The sequence below is a fragment of the Anguilla rostrata genome, chromosome 13 (assembly GCF_018555375.3).
Source record: "Anguilla rostrata isolate EN2019 chromosome 13, ASM1855537v3, whole genome shotgun sequence".
NCBI lineage: Eukaryota > Metazoa > Chordata > Actinopteri > Anguilliformes > Anguillidae > Anguilla > Anguilla rostrata.
The window spans coordinates 25,054,265-25,076,613 of record NC_057945.1 but is presented as its reverse complement, the minus strand read 5'-3'; the positions used below and the strand labels follow the sequence as shown (position 1 = coordinate 25,076,613).

At 40.9% G+C, this 22,349-nt stretch overlaps 2 protein-coding genes across 2 annotated transcripts in view; both read left to right on the top strand.

The window, feature by feature from the left end:
- The first annotated feature begins 84 nt into the window (after positions 1 to 84).
- Positions 85 to 9,274, top strand: mon1a (MON1 secretory trafficking family member A). The gene is made up of 6 exons (XM_064306654.1): positions 85 to 386; positions 1,118 to 1,269; positions 4,726 to 5,151; positions 6,082 to 6,847; positions 7,049 to 7,196; positions 7,499 to 9,274. Exons 1-6 carry the CDS (start codon positions 187 to 189, stop codon positions 7,637 to 7,639), a joined length of 1,833 nt encoding a protein of 610 aa, XP_064162724.1. The 5' UTR covers positions 85 to 186; the 3' UTR covers positions 7,640 to 9,274.
- A 1,580-nt stretch (positions 9,275 to 10,854) lies between these two features.
- mst1rb (macrophage stimulating 1 receptor b) overlaps positions 10,855 to 22,349 on the top strand; it is a 28,291-nt gene continuing 16,796 nt past the window's right edge. Inside the window, exons 1-2 of the mRNA XM_064306653.1 lie at positions 10,855 to 11,249; positions 14,811 to 16,109. Of these exons, the coding sequence (XP_064162723.1) occupies positions 14,907 to 16,109 (1,203 nt within the window). The 5' untranslated portion in view covers positions 10,855 to 11,249; positions 14,811 to 14,906. The remainder of the gene's footprint in view (positions 11,250 to 14,810; positions 16,110 to 22,349) is intronic.

The window sequence follows — 22,349 nt, the reverse complement described above, 5'->3', positions numbered from 1 at the left end:
GTTCCCTGTCTGGGCACCTTGAACTTTGTCTAGGTAATTGCATCTCATATTGGATGGCTGCGGTTCTAATATGTAGGAACTTTCACAGAAGTGCCTGCTATATTTATTAAGATGTATACAGCACAAAAAGTTTAAGCAAGAACTCATCATGTATTCAAGCTCAACCGAGAATTTCCAAGACAAGTAATGCAAGAAGAGAACGAACACGAGCCTCAACTAGTGAGTGTGACAAGGATAAAATGTAGTGAGAAAACTCTACGTCCCACAATTCCATGCATTCTTCATTTCACGGAGGTGACCTCCGTGACAGGACTGGAGTTCCTTTCGCAACCAGGGCAAGAAAAAACAATCAGAGCATGCTATTCTTTAGCTTGGATCATTGAAAGGTTCGTAAACAAAATTAAATTGTGCTGCAACGAAGAGTTATTATTGATTCCTTAAAAATCATCGTAGAAATGTTTTTTCCCCAAATGCATTCCTGCAAAGAACAAACGTAAATCCGTTGCCTAAATGTGGTTAGCTAGCAAGCTAACGACGCTTGGCACGGGACTTGATTCACTTGCGAGCAAACTTCATCTAGTATTAGCTACGTAGCTACATATCTAGTTAGCGGACATATTTTCTTCACGGGCACAGCATATAGTCTAGCGTTAAATAGCGAGAAATTTGAACTTGTCATAACCAGTACGTTAGCTCGTAATGTGGCCACCAAACGTGCTCTATAATGGATAATATCAAACCGTCTATTTAGCGTTTTCTCCAATGACCATTGGCGATTAATGCTAGTGGCATGGCTACAAATCACCCAGTAAGTTACAGTGAGCAGTAGCGTTGCATAGTATAACGTTAATTTACTAACGTTAGTTGCTTTCTATATAGTCTATGTTTTATAACATTGACGTTACCTCTGAAGTAGAATAATATAAAGTAACCCACCTTACTGTCTTGCCACAACGTTAATTAGCTAACTAGCTGTCCAACTCGAGATTCATGACTATAATTTCACTAAGTTACGTTCTCTTGGCGCTAGAAGACAGGCGAGCCATTTCTGTGCATTCAGACCTCTGCGAAGGTTAACATTACCGGTAGACCTACCTACATGTTTTTGTTCCTCCAGGTGTTTGCCTCTGAAGCCAGATACAGGGATGGAGGCCGACGTGCACAATAACAGTGTGCCGTTAGAGAACGGCAACCTAGCCCCTGTTGACCGTCTGCGCCGTGACAGGTCGGACAGTCCTACGCCAGGTCTGGTGGAAGGGACGGAACCAGGTGGGTTTTTTAGTGACCTTCCTAAAATTCAAAATCAACAGAAATGTATGAGGTTCACTGAGGTGTTGGTGGTGCTGAGCCCAGAAGTGTCTGGGCGTTGATGTTTCAAGACAAGGTATACATGAAAGCTTTATGAGCAGTAAGGTGCCATTACTTATCATGCATGCTTACTTCCATTACAGTGTAGTGTGTGCAATATAAGGTTATTGCATTTAAGGAAGTGCAATGCCTACATTTGTCAGAAATGGCTAGTCTATAAAATATATCTTTTGTTGCTACTTTTAGCCTTCTCTGTACAGCGATTTGTGTGGCCTATATGCAAATGGACTCATAAATAAAATATAGCCTAATATAATCATGTCTGTATTATATTATTATTTCCATCATTTTTGTTCCATATTTCCATCATTCCATGTGAATCATGGAATGATTTAAAGACTTCTCTGCCACTTCAAGAGTAACAATTTATGGTTGGGGTTGTGGAGAGTGCTTGATCGAATTTCAAATGAACCACTGCTGCTGTACCATTGAGAAAAGGTCTTCATGTTAATAATCTACTGCAAGATGTATACTAATGTATAGAACTGTTGAATATAAACTGCTTAGCTTGGCTGATTATTTGCCCTTAATCCGATAATTTATATATATTTGACCAGTTATGTAATGAAGGCTTGACGTGTTTTCAGTTTTGACATGTTTGTCATTTTGTATTAATATTCATGTGCATGTGGTATTAAGGTCCTTATAATTTTAGTGTTTTTTTTTTTTTTGCTTTCCTTTGTGAATGTCCTGTTGCTCTGGAATTATACAAAAAAGATGTTCTCCTTATCTGACCTCTCTTCAATTGAGGTCTCATCCAGTGAGTGGCTAGCTGTGACTCGTTAGGCGTTCTACACTGTGAGGCTCTCATTGTCAATGCTGTGGTACTGGCACGCGAGCTGTAGTCAGACAGTCTGTTGCCATAGCTATGCAAAGCTGAACAAGCACAGCACAGCACAGCTGCGGGTAAGTAAGCAGAAGGCAAATTCATACACTTCAGACTTGTGCTGATCCTGTGACGTCAATGTCTCTCCCTAAATTCCCTCACAAGATCTACAATCTTGCCCTCCAGCGTTTATGGAAACTTACAAACAGAACTTCCATTAATGAGGCTGAAATGAAACAAGTGTTGCTGCCTTGTAAGTATACAGACTGGAAAGCAGCAGCTGAGATTAATCTAACTGACAACTCACAAAAGAAAAAATCCCAATATGCTAATAGAATTTTGCAGTGGGAATTTGCAAAACCACTTATTATTGCAAAAGTAAGTCTAAATCCCAGATTGTGAGTACTGTTTTCTGTCATCTTTTCAGTAACTGAAGAGCAGAATCTCTATGTTAGCTCATAGTGTTCAACTGACAAAGCAAGCTTGTTTCTGCAGCCCTTACTTCAGCTTGCCACTGCTCAGAAGTACATTGTCTGTGTTGATTTCATATTTAATTTTGTTTAAAATTGTTTTGCTATTTTTCATAAAGAATATATATCAGATTTTTTAAAGATGAACATATACCCCCTCTTTGCAGGAAATAGTAATTCACCAATGGGTACTTTTATATGCACACTCGTATTTAGATATTATTCTGAATGAGACCATATCCTGAATATGATATGGCTCATGTGAACAGCACATTCTGATTAAATATCCTAAAAAAAGGCCTTATTCCAAATATGACATATTTCAATTAAGACAAATCTGAGTGCTATTGTACTGTGCTGTGAAAAAGCACTTCCCCTTACTGAGTTCCTCTTTTATTACGTAATTGTCACACCGAATGGTTTCAGGTCTTTAGACAGAATGTATTATTAAACAAAGGGAAACCGAGTAAACTGAAAACACATTTTAAAATTATTATTTCTTTTATTTAATGAAAAAAGCTATCAAACACCCATATCACCCATGTGAAAAAGTTATTAGTTAGTTACTCAATCTGCCAATTGACCAAATTTGATTGATAGATTCAGCTGATTGATCACAGCCAGGCTTGATTGCAGTCAGCCCCGTTCAGTGTAAACCTCATTCATATTGAGCCTTGATGCATTGTCCTGTAAACCAGACAGATAGACAGACAGACACACACACACACACATTTTGTGACTTGGGCTATATATTTCTGACCAGATTGGTGTTTTCAAATGTAATTTCTTAACTAAGTTGACATTAAATGGCTTATTTTTAGCCAGTGTACTTTAGATAAGGCCATTATGTATTACTTATTACGCATGGTGAGCCATGACACATCTCTGCTGGAGGGGCAGGAAGTGGCAGGGCTGATTTTAATGACGTGAACGCTAGCTGATAAGATGCTGGAGGAATTGCGAAGGAGACTGTGGTTAGTAATGACCACGCATTGAATGACAAAGGCTGTGAATAGGAATGATTTTCAAAAGCTTCAGAGGAGACGCAGCCTGGTGTTGGGCATCTTGGTCCATTTAAGCTGCTCAGTAGTTGTCCACTGTGGTTTGAATTTTCATCCTCAGGAATGCACTCTGTCATTACCGTTGGGTTTTTCCCAGTTGACATGGTTCCTGTGTGTTCTCGGCTCAACAAGCTTTTGCCAGAAACGGTTTTGGCACTTTCTCATTTGTGCTGTAGTAGATGCTAGAGACCCTGACACATGCAAAACACCATATATTTCATAATTATTGTATTCTTAGGCTGACTTGCCTGCTAAAGGGATCTCCAACATGGCTGATTAATGTCATTTAAATTATTTGTAAAAACAGGATGCAAAAGTCAGGCCAGGAATATTTCTGGACGTGAGTAATATAATTGGATGTCACTGCTCTTCGCTCCCTCACTCAGTGGGCGGAAACAGAATAACCGTGAGCCACCATAACCCTGCCAAATGCTTCAGCCAACAGATCTGAGTCATGAAAAGAAGGCACAGTGACCCAGCTGTGTTTGTATCTTTTCCCCTTGTGGTAGCTGGCCCGGAGAAGCCTGTCATCCAATAGTTATATGATTATAGATGTCTTATTTGAGGCTGCATTTTACAGGGATATATTGCCCATTCCTGAAGATACAAAACTGCAGTGAATTGAAGTGGCAGTTTAGTGGTTGTGACCTCCTTTCTTGTCTCTTTGCTCTCTGGCAGTAAAATATTATTACCACCTTTCATTTCTCATAAAAGCTATTCTTATTAGCGAGTATACAACACAGTCATTTCTAGGGCTGCTTCCTCCATTCATAATGTAATGCTGCCAAAAAATTGGTAGGCACGTGACATCATAATCAACAGCATACTGTACAGCAAGCTGCTGCCATGTCTTTCACAGCATTACAGGAAAGACTGTCAGTGAAATGGTTGAAAACACATTGGTAGTGTTCTGTCAGTGTTGTGTCTGGATTCTGTCAGGGTTCCTGTGTGTTAGATTGGGTTCTTTTATATTATGATTGTTTCTCGTCCTCTTCTCCAGGAGCCGGACAAGACAGCGCCATGTTTGTACATGCACAGTCATTTGAGGACCTGACAGCAGATGGGGAGCAGGAGCAAGAGGAGGAGGTGCAGGTGCCGGAGGGCGGGGACAGGTCCGAAAGAGGCCCGGAGGTGGAGAAGCCCAGGACCGAAGGAGAAGAAAATGAGAAGATGCAGGGGCAACCAGGCGAGGAGGAGCAGGAGCAAGAGGAGGTTCAGTCAGGTGGGGGCAGGGCGAAGGAGGAGGACGTGAACAGCGAGGCCTGGCGGAGGCACCGGAAGCACGTGTTTGTGCTGAGCGAAGCGGGGAAGCCCATCTACTCCCGCTACGGCACGGAGGAGGCGCTCTCCAGCACCATGGGCGTCATGACGGCGCTGGTCTCCTTTGTGGAGGCGGGGAAAAACGTCATCCGCTCCATCCATGCAGGTGAGGGGTGGGTCTGTGGAGCAGATGGCTTCCAGACAGATGCAGATGGGTTGGGGTGGGTGGGCCTTGTACTATAATAAAGGAGGTCATCTCTGTCTGCCTCAGTGTGCCAGTATAAACGGTATGCTGTACTAACCTCTCATCTTGTGACAAAGAGCTAGCTGAATAGACTGTTGGGAGTTAGTACTAGCATGAAGAGAAGGGAACAAATGACTATTAGTACTGGCCTTGGAAAGTCCATTTTGTTTTATGGCGTGAAAGGAATTTAATTTGATATTTTGGCTGATAAGCAGAAGGTGTAAACCCTCAGTTTCGTTTAATTATCTGCAGCAGTAGGTTGCCTTGAATGAAGTGAAATATGCTGATTGCATCCTTCAGCTCTCAAAACAGATGACAGAGCATTCCCCAAGGCTGAGAAGCTTCAGTTCCTGGGGGTCACAGTCAGAGCACCAGTATTATTCCAGGCTTCTCTTTGTCTCCAGCTTCTTGAAGAAAGTGCATATTTGGTGTGCAGTTGCTGGGTAAACATAGATCTTATAGTCTCTAGAGGGTGATGTGATCATTTGCTGCCAATTTACTGTGTGAGCCTACTCACATATTTTCTGAAAGATTGAAAAAGGAACTGCCTCAAACTGAAATCAGAAAACCAGCTGCCCTTCTTTTTTTCTCCCTGGCCAGTAGCTTCTGTTTTCTTTGGTTTCACTTTTCAGTTATTTATGTTCAGTTAATAAAAACCAGGACAATGGGCACGGAAGACCATTGTAGATGAAGAATGCTTTTCTTCATGAAAATTTCACTTGAATAATGGGACTCAGCCTGAGCTGAAAATAAATATTTATGGTTTTTAGGCCTGCTTAGCATTTCCAGAACCCTTCCCTGGGTGTTTAACATTTTTTTGGTGGCCTTAAGTTTTCCTACCTTTTCTTGCAGAGGGTTACAAAGTGGTGTTCCTGCGCAAGAGTCCCCTGGTTCTGGTGGGCGTGTCTCGAACCCGGCAGTCGGAGCGGGAGCTGACCCGCGAGCTGCTGTACATCTACTACCAGATCATCAGCCTCCTCACGCTCACCCAGCTCAACCACGTTTTCCAGATCAAGCAGAACTACGACCTCCGGCGCCTGCTGGCCGGCTCCGAGCACCTGACGGACAACCTGCTCAGGCTCCTGGACTGCGACCCGGGCCTCTTCCTGAGCGCGGTCACCTGCGTCCCGCTGCCCAGCTCCCTGCGCGACGTGGTGTCCTCCAGCCTGCAGGCCGCCAAGGCCAAGAACCTGGTGTTCTCCATCCTGCTGGCGGGCAGCAGGCTGGTGACGCTGGTGCGCAAGAAGGACCAGTACCTGCACCACATGGACCTGCACCTGCTGTATAACCTGGTGGGCTCGTCCTCCTCCTTCCGCGAGGGCGAGGGCTGGACGCCCATCTGCCTGCCCAAGTTCAACACCGCCGGCTTCTTCCACGCCCACATCTCCTACCTGGAGCCCGCCTTGGACCTGTGCCTCATCCTCATCTCCACCGACCGGGAGGACTTCTTCACACTGTCTGACTGCAAGCGCCGCTTCCTGGAGCGCCTCCGCCGCCGCAGCACCTACCAGGCCCTGCAGGAGGCGCTGCTGGCCCCCAGCTACCCCGTGTCCCAGGTGGGCATCCCAGAACTGCGGCACTTTGTGTACAAGTCCAAGAGCTCTGGACTTTACACCAGGTGAGTGTTTATGCTCTCTCTCCCTCTCTTTTTTTCCTCTCTCTCTCTTTCTCTCTCCCTTTCCCTCTCCGGGTCCCTCCCTCTCTTGAGGATATGTGCATGTATTTTTCCACATTTTTCCATATTATTTTTATCTGTAGTTTTTTCCCCTGTTTTGCATGCTTTTCCTCTGACTTCCTTCTCTTTCCTCTTGATTGACAGTCCTGAGATTCCCATTCCATACCAGTCCGAGGAGGAGCAGGAGAGGCTCATGGGACTGTACCAGTACTTGCACAGTCGCATGCACCACCCGACACGCCCGCTACGTTTCATCTACCACTGTGCAGAGAGGGAGAACCTATTGTCCTGGGTAAGCTCATTGCGCTGAGAAGGGCAAGTGACCGAACTCCTGGGTGAATCCAATCCTTTGTGATCAACAGCTCCTTTTTCATTCTTGAGCGCTTGCCACACTTTTAAAATGGGTTTTCTTACCAAGCAAATGCTTTGGACGGGCCTGTTTATTCATGTGTATAAATGATCCCTTTAAAAGGTGGATGACCACCTGTTGAGGAAGTGCATACATATGGGCAATGTGTACTGGACCCTCATAATTGAATTTAGGTTTTCTTAGAAGGCTAAACCAGCATTGATTGCTCTTCCCCCCCCCCCCAGGTAACGAGTGGCTTTGAGCTCTACCTGTGCTTCAGTCCCCTGGGGACGAAGGCTCTGGCTATATCCGCCATCAATAAGCTGCTGAAGTGGATCAGGAAAGAGGAAGACCGTCTCTTCATCCTCAGCCCGCAGACGTATTGAGCTCCGCACCGCCCTCCACCATGTCAGGAAATGCACAGGCTGTCATGCACACCCACTGCTGTTAAAGCCGCGAAACCACAGCCTTGAGCAAAACCCATCAGAGCCCTATTATTCAGAACTGGGGCTGAGGTCAAAAGCGTAGGCCCTGTAGATTGTGGCTTAATTTCACACCTGCTGCTCATGTACATTCGTGGCTTTTAATGGTCGGTGGGGTTGCATGTGCTGACTCAATCACGGCTGACCGTGGGTCAGGGTTGCAGCCTGCGGTCAGTGGCTGGGTTCAGTGTTTACATTTAATCTGCTTCCTAGCTAATAGTGAACCATCTCGGCTTCTGCAGTGATCAGGGTATCTAGTATGGGAGAGATGCGTTGCTAATGTTTAAATTAAAATGATAGAAATAATATATAACAAGAATAACAATATTGAAAATTTGTCATGATGCATAGTAGTTTAATTTCTCACTGCTGTGCTTGCATTTGGAGTTCCAAACATTTTTTGCCTATAAGTAGAGACCTGTCACTGTAACAAGTTGCCATGTGAACATATCAGAAATACCCCTGTTGGTTATTTTAGTGAGAAAAAATAAAGTAAAGCAAACAAACGGGCACCATGGGGAGCAGTTTTAAAAACTTGCTGGAAATGCATCAGGAGGACCAAGTAGTGTGCTTATGAATATGTTCCAAAGAATGTAACTACTTCAGAACAATAACTGAGAATTTCATCACACCAGGACCTTTACAACTGTGATGGAAACTTTATTAACCTTTTTACTATGTACACACTTTATGTGCCTCTCCATTCCAGGCTTGGTTTTATTTTATGCTTTTAGAGAGGACATGAAAAGTGTGTTGTTTTTTCTTAATTTCCGATTATGTAATTTGTTACTTACATTTTTCTGTTGCTGAGTGTGTGTCTTGTTATCAAGGGGTTAAATGGGGCCCTTTAAAATTTGCACGTGTATTTCCATCATGGACTAGCCTCCATAGTCGACGCATACAAGCAAGATTGTTATTTATTACTATACAGTACATCTGCCCCCTTTCCCATTCAGCTCAGCAGACCAGTAACTATCTGTATGTCTCACTGCAAACATTAATCTCAATTTCTCTGCAGTTGTTACAGCACTCAGCAACAAGCCTTTTGTTTTATTTTGAAACAAGGCACTTCATAATTTTATGGAGTAATAAATTAGTCATTTTGCTTTATTGGTTTATCCTTTCTTTATCTCCCTTTATGTCTCAACTAATTCACTTCAGCTGGGCACTCAGACAGCAGTTACAGCGGAAGCTTGTGCTTAAGTTGAGGTTACTGCGCGACTTCGGACTGTCGTAAAGCTGTAAGTGTGTGGACAGGAGCAGATATGGCAGTAGCACCAGTGACCCATGTCAGTGTGAGCCATTCCAGGTCGTACTAGAAGTTTATGACTATCCTGAGTGGAAGCCACTAATGGGAAAATACCCTAAGCTGCTTCCAGTTACACCTGGGACCACTGATACTGTTACACACTGCGAGTGCTCTGTACATCCCTGTGTGACCACCTCTGCATCGGGGCAGTTTATGGTTATTTCTGGGATCAAGCATCAAGGACTGTTCTTGAGGTCTTAATAATATGAATAAAATTATTAAACAGGTAATTGTGAGTAATTTGTTTTTTCTTTTCTGTCATTGCACCACTTTTTTTTTTTAAAAGTACACACAAACACACATTAAGTAAACTTGAAATATGAATACATTGCCTTTCTTTATTTTTAGTTTTTATTTTGAATTTTATTAAAGGTTTTAGTGTATTTCTCACTTTGTCACAAAGAGTGCACTGCTTGGTACTTTAATGAATGGAAGTTTATTGTGATATAAGTGAGGCCATTGCTATGTGCAGTAACTTCATTGGTTAACTATGGTGCAATAACTTGTTACTGTACAACAGAACATTACCTTCTACACAGGCTGTGGTTTCACCTTTGTCAATATTTAACTACATACACGTAGCAAAAAATCTTATTGCATAATTTTGATGCTGAAATGCTGAAAAATAATTTTACTGTATTTCAATTGTCATATTTCAAAAAATACTAGATTTTCAAAGCTGAACTAATATTATTGTGCTATTCATACTGTACTGACAATATTGGCTATTGCTACGTGACTTGTGGGCAGTGTGAACAAGCTTGTATGCACGTGCATACAGAGTTCTGCTGAACGTTGTCTTTATTGCTGGTTTAATTCTGTCGGAATTGTTGCAGACCTAAACCAACAGTGTATTTATTTTACTGTGAGAGGATTGGCTGGTTGAGCGGAATCAGTGTTCTATCAATGATATCTGACAAATGCTTTAATTTCATCATGTTTCCTAAGGTATCTGCTTATGTACAGTGAACGGTCTTGTTCTTTTTTCTTTTATGCTGCAGTTGCAGACTTCAGCCCAACATCCAAAATCCATAGGAAGTCCAGATTTCGGACACTTTACCTTAACACCGATTGAGCGTTCTCTGGAAGTAAAATACCTTGTCCAAAGGCCATTCTCTCAGTCTCACCACCTTGAAATAATTCTCTGAGGACCATCTGACTGGAATTTAAATGATTTATTACCTCTGTTTTGCAAGTGTTACAAGTCATTTAGCAAAAATGGATTCAAATAGTTATGTTAAATGCAACAAATATATTATTGCAAATAAACTTGTTTTATTCAGCCGAGCATATTAATTAATTTGTAGATCTCTAATTTTTGTCACTCACAGGAAGCCTGAAGCATAGCCTACAGGACAGGATGCAGGGGCAGTATTACAGTAGAACTCCGTGACTTGTTCAAGCAGTTGGTAAGGCTTTGGTGTTTCTTAACAAACCTTCATGTTATGACATGAGGATGTTTGGAGCAGGTGGGCATGAAACATCTGGGTTCAACGTTCAGGTTTAAATAACTGCAGTTTATTCTTCATAACTGAAAAGGACGTCTAGCAACCTGCGGAATTTAAATTTTCGTTCTTCCTTGAAAACTTAAAGTACAGAGTAATTTTTTAATTCAGGTCATCTTTGCTGTACACGCGGTAGTGATGTGCCACATATTAGAAATGACGTGGTATGATAAATGAAACCTCTTCGCGAGTCGCTCATTATGACGCGATCGTTAAATCATAATACAAATGCTTCACTTCTGCTAAACACAAAAAGCGAAAACTGCAGTTTCCCGCCCTCATTTCATTTGCACTTTCTTTGTTCTTTCTTTGTTTATTCAGGAAGTTCCGACATAAATTTAAGATATGATGGGATAGCTGTCTGTACAGAATTGTGTAATCTCGTGCATCCCCTTGGAAGGGAGGAGCAAGTGTTCATCGATGCGTAGAGCGCTACGAACCAGTTTGTGACCAAAACGTTCCACTGGGTACGGTTCATCTTTTTAAAATTGCTAAACAAATCAATAAAGAGATTACCTTACACATTAACGCATTATTATAAAAGTCTGGGATTGAAAATATCCACATGCGGTATCAACAAGCAAATATCCGATACAAAGGCTAACAATATTTACTGGAGCCTCTCCGTTGGATAACTTTGAAAAGTTTGCCATGCAGTGAACCATCCGTGCGCCAGGGCTCATTTACCTCTCTCATACAGGTACGTACTCGAAACGCAACCAGACCGTTGACAAACATTTCTTTTCAATTTGTCGTCGGGCTGAAACAAAAAAAAAAAGAAAAAAAAAAAAAAACACGCGTTCTGTGTTAGTCCATATCTGTAAAATCCATCTGCATTTCTATGAGGTGTAGTATTGAAGAGTGCAGTTTCATGATTCATTAGTTATTCTTTATTTGTACCTATGTGGATTATGTTGTCATGGAATGTACAAAATAATTATGTCCAGTTGGCTACTGTACAGCTCGCTTTAGGACTTGAATACGTAACTGCCAGATTAGGCTGCTGATTTATAAAGGGGTTGCAGGAATTATGCTGCGTATGTATTTGTGGAAAGTTATTAGACCGCGTTATATTTCTGAAAACCTAATAGTTATTTCTGAATTATGCATTTTACAACACGATATTAATAAATAAAATATGCCTGAGCTTGTCAGGAGATACTTTTCCTATTGGTAAATGTATGTCCGGTAAATGAATCCTGGAGGGGGTGCTAATTAGTCTTTTCCCCCATATTAATACAAACAATATTAATGACGTCTGGAAACTGACAAACTACGAAATCGTATGTGTTTTTCTGAAATGTGTAGTAAAAATATCGACTTGAATAACAGGAATAAAACAGGAGCATTAGTGTGGCATGACTGCATTTGATTTCATGGATATTGTGCACGGGACATTTGAAGACATGTAGTATTTAAAAGGGCAAATAAATCAAAGCAATTTTTGTGTGGGGTGGGGTGCTTCCTATGAGTGACAATAATGCCCTTAAAGTTATGTTGGAACCTTTGACAGGACATTATGCTTGCAGACACTTGAGGACTTGAACATTTCCTGGGGCACTGCAATCCAAGTACATGTGGATGGTACTTGGCAGCATGTCCTTGTGGTAGATTGCCAATATGACAATACAGACTTCAGCAGGTTTATTTTAGACCATAGACGTGCCATGAACTCACCTTTCCAGTTTATCAGTTTATCCATTTCTATTTAAGGGCACTGAAAGAATGGTGTTGAGACTGAAATCTTAGAGACCTTTTTCTAAACGTTTCCCTCCAACCGCCAAAAAAAAAAAAAAAATGTGTGTGTGTGTGTTTGTAGCAGAGTACAGTGTAGTATATAGGACATGTCCTTGACTTGCCACCCCAAACAGCAACCATGATTCACAGCTGGTGTTTATTGTGAGCGAGACATATGTTTTCCATTTACTGCAGTTCTGACGGTTGATTCATTTTCGTGAACACTGACAAATTTTTCACTCAAAACGAATTAATTAATTAGATTTTGTTGTTCCTTATGATAACAATAAGCTGTAATAATACACAAACAAGATATACTCAACAAGAAATTTCATCACTGGGATAAATGAGGAATGACAGTTATATTCTAAGCACAGTTCTGTCACCATGAGAGAGAATGGAAACTTGTCTGACCTTGGATTTACTAACCAGGTACCTGAAAAAAGCATGTTCCTACAATTAATATGTATGGTCATGTTCCACAATGGTTAGCCCTTGGCCTGAGTCATTTCTAGGTAGAGCCATACACATTAACATTTGACAAGTGTCACAGTGGAAGTATTAATCTTTAAATGATTACAAATACTGCCATGCAGTTCATTTCTCAGGACTGAAAAACATATGTTTTTATTCAGAATAAACTTTGCATGACTGCATGCATTTGTCTGACCACAACCCATTCCCCTCACCCACATAAAAATAAAATTCAACCATGAAAATTCCATGTCATGTATTTGAATAATCATCAGCTCATCTGTTGCTTTAGAAGGTGCATATTGTACAACCATTAGTCCGTACGGATATTTTACTTCAAAAGGCACGTCGGAGTGTGACAAGAATGCAAAGTGGAGAGGTCCAGGCCTGGTCTGATGGCCAAACTGTGATTTTTCTGTTAATCATTGACCCAGAGTTCTGGCTCACATGCTAAGTACTTTGGGCATTATAAAAGAAAAGGCATGTTTACACATTGTTTTTTGAATGAAAAAAAGTGTGTATAATAAACAAACAAATAAGCAAGGCGTTTGGTATGTAATTAAATTGTTTTATCACTTCTTGAAGTGCAGTTGGGGTAATGATAACAGCTTGACTGCAAATACATAAAGTTCTGCTCATACTATTACTACTACAAAACTTGGAAAGCTTAATTTTAACAAATTCAGCACCAAGTAGGTTATATATAGTAGAACCCTCCACTGTGAAATCCCTGTGACAAAAGCCATGGATGTTGTTTCATGGAGATTAACAGATCTGGATTATTGCCATATCATATCTATCAATTAATTTTAATTCAGAAAATTTGGGAAATTGGTTTAAATTCAATGTATTGATTGAAAAATAATTATGGGTATTTTAAAAAGAATAATTTAATACTTTTAAATTGATAGCACCAACTAACTGAAATATAATTGTACCTAACCCTGATGACCAGCAATCCTTGCATAAATGGAAACAGAGGCACCATTTTGATTATGTTCATGGTTTTGTTTTTTTGTTATAATTATTTATCATTATTTGATTAACATTCCTTCAGCATATGTGGCAAAAACTCCAAAGAGAGAACTGATATGAAAAATCAAATCATAATTTCAGCTTCATGCTTTTTTGCATGAGGCTTTGTAATTTGAATACATTAAACTCTAACAAGTTTACTTTATGGTGCAAGTTTTATTAATCAACAACCTTTCCAACTCAGAAAGAGCAAAGTTGGAACAGTTAGTCATTCAAATTTGCTTTGAAACAAGATGTCGCTCTGCTGCCAAAGAGTGTGTGTGTGCGTGTGTGTGTGTGTGTGTGTGTGTGTGTGTGTGTGTGTGTGTGTCTTCTTCAGTAGACAGATGCAACTGATTGACCAGAGGATATATTGTTGTTCAGTGCTGCTACTGATCATATTTACATATTATTAGTTTACTATACAATACAATATTCTTAACCATTACTATTTGTCATGTATTGTCTATGTATGCTTCACACTCACTGAGGTGTTTGAAACAATAAATTCATATGTTAGTGTTATACAGTAGCTATGAGCTTCTGATCTCCAACAGAGTTAGAACATGTTCTAGCCAGTAACACTGCTTATTAACTATGACTCAGGATCCTGTCATACATGGTCTCCATGAGCACACAGTCTTGAATCTTGATTGTAGTCTGATCCAGACACAAAAGCTTTTAGTTACATTCCTATTGTATTATGAACAGAAGCTTTCCCATGCGATTTGATTATGAAGTATAACATATTGTATTACCACCATAGATTCATATTACTGTTATTATTACGTAGCATGTTTTATTTTGGAATGTAGTAGCTTTTAATGGATCATAACATAATGATAACATAATACTATTACCTTATTTCACAGCATAATCCACATACAGTATATACCTGTAAATGAACCAGACTGATATTTGTCTATCAGAATAACTCATGTTAGCCTGTCACTGTTGCTGCTACTGCAAAGTGGATTCCTTCTTTTTAAGATAGTTTTTAAATAAGTCATTCTGACATTCATATTTTTCCATTAAGCTCCTGCCGGTCCTCTCAAGATGATCCGGAGGGAACGTCTGTCTGGTAGGTAACAGAAGACATCCGTGTGTTCATCTTCCTGCCCCTGTAGTGGAGATGGTCCACAGCGCCGCCCTGCTGGTGACATGTGTCTGGATGCAGACTTTTGCCGCTCTCGCTCTCACCTCCTGCCCCGCGAGCCCCCCCAGAGCTGTGGATTTCTCAGTGCCCTACAAGCTGCCCTTCTTTCAGGCACGCGACCTCATACAGAACATTGTGACTAATCCGTACTACCATGAGGTCTATGTGGCCTCGCAGAATGTTATCGAGGCAGTAAACGGTACTCTGGGTAAGAAATGGGTGCTGAGGACAGGTCCCGTGGGTAGTCCTGAATGCAGGGTCTGTGACCTGTGTGATATTGAAAGGGCTCCTGGCACACTGGAGAACACAGACAATGAGGTCTTGCTGTTTGACTCGTATTTCATGTATTTGTACACTTGCGGAAGCTCTCAGTATGGCGTCTGCTCTTTCCACCAACTTGAGGAGAAAGGGCCACCCTCCTCCTCCAAATGTTTATTTAGGAAGGAATTCAACTCCCCGACTAACTGTCCGGACTGCCTGGCCAGCCCCCTGGGCACTAAGGTGACCATGGTGGAGGAGGGACAGACAGTTTACTTCTTTGTAGCGGCAACCGTCAATGATAGTGTGGCCCAGAAGTATGGCAGGAAGTCGATATCGGTGCGTCGGCCACTGTCAACTGAAAACGGGTTCCACACCGACGTCCAGGGCCTCACTGTGCTGCCGGGCTTGCGCGGGTCGTACCGCATCGATTACATCTACAGCTTCTTCACAAAGGACTACGTATACTTCCTGTCTGTTCAGAGGGAGAGTCCGAATCAGGATTCCTCCGCCTTCCAAACGCGACTGGGTCGGCTCCCGCGTAACGAGTGGGATATACGGCGGTACCGTGAGGTGGTGCTGGAGTGCCGCTTTGAACCCAAGCGCAGGAGGAGGAGGAGGAGGGAGGAGGACTGGAGGGATGTGGTGTACAACGTGCTGCAGGCTGCGCACTTTGGAAAGGCTGGGAAGGAGCTGGCGGAGGAGTTGGGCGCCGAGGAGAACGAAGACATCCTGTACGGCGTTTTCGCAGTGACTGACGACTCTGGGAAGCCCGACCATGACTCCGCCCTTTGCGCGTTCCCCGTGGCCAATGTAAATAAGGCCATCGATGAGGGTGTTGACGCGTGCTGCAAGTCCGGTCCAGAGCAGCTGTCCAGGGGGCTCTGCTACTTCCGGCCGTGTGAAAACTGTCCCCACGAGGTAAGCCCAACACAGGCCCGGCTGTTAACCCACTCACACCCTGTCTCACCCCAGCCTTAGCCTCACACTGACACTGGAACTGTATTTTACTCAGTTTAATCATAGCCTAAACATCAATTCACCAATGAATGAAAAAAAAAACTTAATGCAAATATACTGTTCAGGAAGTACAATAATTACAAATGGTACAAGTACGGTTAAAATTGTGGATGTTGTAGGTTGCAAAACACTCAGACCAGATGGTGAAGCAAGACTAATGTTTGATTATATTTAAAAAGTGTTTTTTGCAAAGGGAGCAAGCAATGTCATGCAGGGATGGCAATTAGTGTAAAGTTTGCAAGTCTGAGCATTTCACTGCAGCTGCTGTGACTGAAATATGCAGCAACCATACGAGTATATAAGACAATGCCTTTGCTAACTATATGTGGGATGGTAAATGATTACTCTCCCCCAGTGAAGTGTTTCCATTGAAACTTATGTGCCTTTCATTTAGCACAAACTAAAATGACCATGTGGCTGTTATCATTGTCGTCTTAAGTGTTGTAATGGAATGGTATAGCCATGATACCCATGATATGATTAGCCTTAAGTGTGAAATTGTAAGTTTATAAAGTAGGCTGGCCTACCATTTGAAATGTTGTGCATATTTATTTTAAATGATTTGTTTTACAGCGCAAAATTAATTCAGTTCAAGTTGAATTATGAATGGGCATAATGGCAATATCTTGCCCAGGAATTAAACAGTACTGCTGCAGTTTTAGAAAAAACAGATTTTACTTTAGATTATATTTGTGTGAATCTAATATTTGTGTACACATAAATCATTTTACCTATGAGGTGGTGACAAAGTGTAATGAGGAGTATGCGATGAATGATGTTTTATGTAAGCCATGTCATCGATGAGTTATGTCACTTGTGCTACCTTATCCAGGATTCATACAGCAGCCAGGCGTGATGTAGTGTTTGCTGAAATCCTCTCTTGGCTCACTCACAGAGACACGATTAGCAGTGGAATGCAGGCTTGGCTGATTTATGAGGGGAATCTTTTTATGAAAAAGTAAATCCAAGGTGTTAGTTATCACTATAAACTTTAATACACAGCATGGACACTTTTCTGTCCATCTAACTTTCTGTTCTCTCAGCAGCAGATGAAATTATGGTGAAAATTGCTTCTGTGTGTATTTCAAGCAAAATAGTAGTTTTCCTCCTCATTGGAATTACCAGTTGTGCCCCTCAATTCACTAGTGTGCTCCTGCCATAACGTACGGCAAACCTCCAGTGCACTTTAATGACCAAAAGCAACGTCTTATCCGAAAAAAGTCCCAGTGACTGCACTGGGGCATAGTAATTTCTGTTTGGTCCAATAGATGTTTCTACTGGCTAACCAAAGCAACCTCAAACAACAATCTGATTTTCCCAGCTATTCCATCTAGGTTTTAATCAAGCCAAGCCTCAGTCAGCTTCATAATCAGGTTGGCAATATAGATATGCTTCCCAGAAGGCATTACTGCTGCTGAGTCATCTTAAACTCCCTTTGTGCAACATTCCCTGCCTCACTGTCTCATGCTCCCATTTCCTAAATTGTTCAGGAGTGCTTAGAGGATATCATTGTTCTACACAATCCCTTTAGCCTAATAATGATTTTGAAGTGCTCTTTTTGCCTTGACCTGTAATGCTTTTACCAATGCTTTTTTCTCCTGAATGCTGAATTCTCTCAGATAATTATTTTGCTTTAATAATGCACAGGTGCAAGAGAGGATAAAGTTTTCTATTTTTGGTGAAATTATATTCCTTTTAAAATAACATGTTGTTACCTTCCATGGGAAAAAACTTTACCCCCTTCAATGATAATTATTCATTGTTAAGCAGAACTAGAGAAAGGAAACAGAATTTTGAAAGGGGCCTAGTGCTCACTTGGTGTTCTGTTAAAAAAAAATACTATGAGATTTAAAGGAAGGTGCATTTTAAATATAATCTACTTTTTGTGAGGTGGGGAATACTGTTTTTTAATCACCTGGCACAGAATAACATCTTCATCAGATGCATGATTGTGTCACATAACTAAAAAATTCTCAGTTGCATTAAGCATGCAAAGATGGATATACATGACATCATTGATTATAGTATAATAACAATAGTTATTTTGTTTGCCAAGCGGAAGGTTTAATGGGCACCATCCAAATGGAACCCAACTCCTGGTTCTAGGGTGTTTTACTACACTTAATCTTTCAGTGAGTTTAGAAGAAGGTTGAGTTGACCAAAAGAGTTCTCATTTTATGAGATAAAGAATATTGAGAGAAGTCTTTGAATTAGCTTTCATTTTTATCCCTGATGTGTAAAACAATCAATCAAGTATAGTTGCAGTATAGTCAGTTTTTTGGCTTGAAGTTTGTTATGGGTATATATTTCAAATGTATACTTTGGTTCTAGTTCAGAAATGTTGATAGCCAGGTATTGCTCGTATTAATCAGGTGAATGTACTTATAGTGTGTACAGAATGTATAGAATGTACTTACCCTATAGGCTAAATCGCCCTGGGTAAGAACATCTGCTAAGTGAGTCTAATTAAATATACACTGCAATATGATTGGCATTCCAAGACATAATAACATACGTTGATATACTGTACACATAATGTGCCATCACAACATACAACTGAGTTTAATATTTAAGACTAGAGTATGAAGAAGGACTATGATATACTCATTGACAAAACTCAAAATATGATAAAAATTGATTACATCTACAGTTAAAATAATATGGTTGTGGTTGTTGTTATTCAGTACAACTGAAATATCTTCCATATTTACAGTAAACAATGCATTGCATAAGAGGACATTAGCAAAGCCCCCAGAATCTGCTTTAGCTGTACAACCTTCTGTTAACAGCCAAAGTTTCCAAACTACTTCTACAAATGACTGCCCATTAGATAACAAAAAAAGTGTATCACATTATGCTCTTTATATTTTTAGCAGATGAGCTCTTATATATTTTTATTTCTTATAATTTCTTCTCTGTTCCTTTCATATGTTTGTATGATTTTTTTTATCACATCAATTTTTACTTACTCCCTAGCACTGGGTGACAAAGATTCTTATTCCCGTTCTCTCAAAATACTTTTTTCTATGGATACCCAACAAAGTAGTCCTCCTGTGTGTGTGTGTGTTTGTGTGTGTGCTGGGGCGGGTGGGCATTCTCTTGCTTATGGTCACTTATATTATTGAGTGGTGCAGAATCATTGATGAGATTTGATTTGCGCATGACTGAGCAGTACATTCCCTCTAGTAAGCCACTGACGTAAGTATGTTGGTAATGTTGTTGCCTGGGAAACACTGCACTGCAGCCAAGAATTTGTTCCATTGGGGCTTTAGCCTTCTGCGTTTGAAATAGACATGATAACCATCCACACTGTGGATTTTTGTCTTGGGATTAGGGAATTTTAGTTTACGTCACTGAATATGTCCAGATATCAGACATGATCCATTGCATTTTATTTCATCATGTTTCTTATCTGTAAGATCATGAGGTGAGGTCAAATTTGTTGCTGGTTTCCACTAACACTTCTTGCATTTGGAGCTCTTTTGCCTGCAGCAGAGAACTGACCTCTTTACGGTTTCTACTTCAGCCTTGTTCCTTTGAGTCCACTGTCACAGACAGTACAAATACTGCTGGCTGGTGACTCTGGATGTAGTACTCAGACTCATCCCAATCACAGCACGGAGCCAGAGCGGGTTACTTCCTGCTTCCTGTGTATCTCATGCCCACTTCCTACAAGCTTATTTGACCATAGATTAAGCTGAGGCTTGCTTCTCTTGGGGGCTATCAGTCAGCTATGATCTGGGGTTGTGACTTGGGTTTTCCTCCCTGCCATTCTGTTTCGTTTGATGAGTCTTTCCTTCCTCACTCACACAGGGATAGAAGCCATGGAAACACACTCACCTGAGCCAAGTTTTTCAGTGTATTGTTTGAAGGAAAAATATGTACATGTATCAAAGAATGCTTCAAGGGTCTTTTAAGATGAAAAACCAAAAATAAGGGGGTTGTTGTGTGGCTCCTCTAGTTAAGGCACTGTTCTGGTGCATGGATGGGCACCATGTTCTGTATTTGGTTTCCAGATGTCAGTGCTGTGAGTTTCTGTCGGCCGTGATGGCAGTGTCAGTGCACACCCACTGATTGATCAGACCCAGGCATGCTCATCTGTTGAACTGCTCATGAAGTGTTTTCTTCTGCCTCAGTCTATGCAAGCCTGACTTGCGTACGTGCTTGCCTGAACACTTTCAAATCGACAACAGAGGTTGTGTTGAGTGTTGCAGCATGTGCAGGACTGAGCATTCCAAATTGTGGAGAAAAATGGGAGGAGGCATGAAAATAAATAAACATGAAACTTCATGCCATCCATTAAGCTGCCTATTGCAGTGCTTTATTGCCTAAGCGTAATGGCATTATTCCATTTCATAATGTGACCAGTGAATGCAATTGAAAGAAGAGACGCTATAATTGCCTCTTCCCATCATTATGTCTGTGGTATAACATTCATTAAGAATGACTTTAAAACATTGCTCTGATTACTGTTATTGACACCAGTGAGTGAAGCTCAATCAACATTCACAGCTTCCATTAATTCATTCATCAGCATATGTCCATTTTGCTCTCACCAAGCTTCTTCCAGATGTCCCTTTCCAAAATAATCACAATTTATTTATGCAGCCGGTTATGTTGATCCATAGCCATCAACACAGAGTTTAAATGTTGTCATTGTTTTAATTTGATGTTATAAGACAATATTTTGTTTGCTTTATGGTACATATCACACCATAAAAATGATCAATTTTATGTTGCTGCTCAGATATATTGTCACTGTGTTCTTTCTAATGGTGGGGATTTTTTCAGTAAAGCAAGACCGCTTGGACCATAACTGTTTTCTTCTCCGCTTTTAGAAATGGGATAATTGTGTGTGTGTGTGTGTGTGTGTATGTGTGTCCATCAGTAATCTTATCTTTCTAGTATTGCAAAAAAGTTAAAACAACATTTACAGGTGACTAAAAGTAAATATCCCGCGCTGTGTTTTTTCATGCATATCTACATTGGCTATAGTAAAAATATAGTCTTAACACTATATAGTTTGTTAGCGATTTCTACGAAAGGTCTAAATTTGGTATTCCAGTAGAGTGAACCCAGTAACGGTAACACTGCATCAGTGTCCTGTTCACCACCTTTTAATAAGAGAACCTGCCCCCGGTTCCGGCAGGAAGCTGGTAATAAAGTTGCGTCTATTTCGGTCTCAGAATACCAGGGTTGTGGAGATTTGGTGATGTTGACCAGCTAATCCCCCAGGCACTCTACGAACACAATGGATACAGCTGATAATATGAGGCCACTAATGGCCATCCCACCAAGCCTACAAACATACACCCTTAACTCTCCAATTGTACAGTTCCAGGAAGCAGGATTATTATCATCCATCACAAACAAAAGCTGGAACAGCATCGCAGGTGCCAAGCAGCAACACACTGGCTCAATCCCATTATCTTTCCCTTAGATTTTTTTTTTTCCTGACACCATATATAAGCATATTCCCAGGTATCTGAAAGAAAAGCTATGCTATGTAATTTTTGTGCAGTTACAGCATATAATTAAGGGATGAACAGTCATACAGTATCTATCTGTTTTCAGCTTAATGCTCATGGTGGGTGGGTGTCTGAAATATTTGCTCAGTTTTGGGAGTGCTGTATTAGGATCAGGTGAACCCTTGCCTCAAATGAGAGGCTGGATACAGACTGCCCTTACAAAAAAAAATCATGTGTTCAAAAACCACATGTGAACACCCAACATGTGAAGAGTACACATGTGAACTATGAAAATAATACCACTCATAAAATGAGAGTGGAAAAGGGTACTGTAACCTAGTATGCTGTTTCAAGACTCGTGTTTTGTTTTTTGTTAAATAATGTTAAATTTACATGTGAAATTGTGATTCTTAAAACAATAAAACAATTTGATGACTGTTATGTCATGTCATTGTAGTTTCGTAACAGGCTCTCATGACACAGGTTGCTGATAGCTCTGAGTGTGTGTGCGTGCAGAGGCGTGGGTTTGAGAAGTTTCATTGATTTATCTCTTCTCGGAAGAGTGGTACTAAAAGCACTACAACAGAATTAGCCATGGATTGAGCATCCTCATAAATGCTTGCTTTTAATCACTTTGCACAGCATTTAGAGTGAAGGTTCATCGAGCTGGAGA

Excerpts from the sequence above, each read along its gene's own strand:
- mon1a (XM_064306654.1), top strand. The coding sequence starts at position 187 with ATGCAAGAAGAGAACGAACACGAGCCTCAACTAGTGAGTGTGACAAGG. Across the intron at positions 5,152-6,081 it reads CATCCGCTCCATCCATGCAG|AGGGTTACAAAGTGGTGTTC; the intron begins GTGAGGGGTGGG and ends CTTTTCTTGCAG. Across the intron at positions 6,848-7,048 it reads AGCTCTGGACTTTACACCAG|TCCTGAGATTCCCATTCCAT; the intron begins GTGAGTGTTTAT and ends CTTGATTGACAG.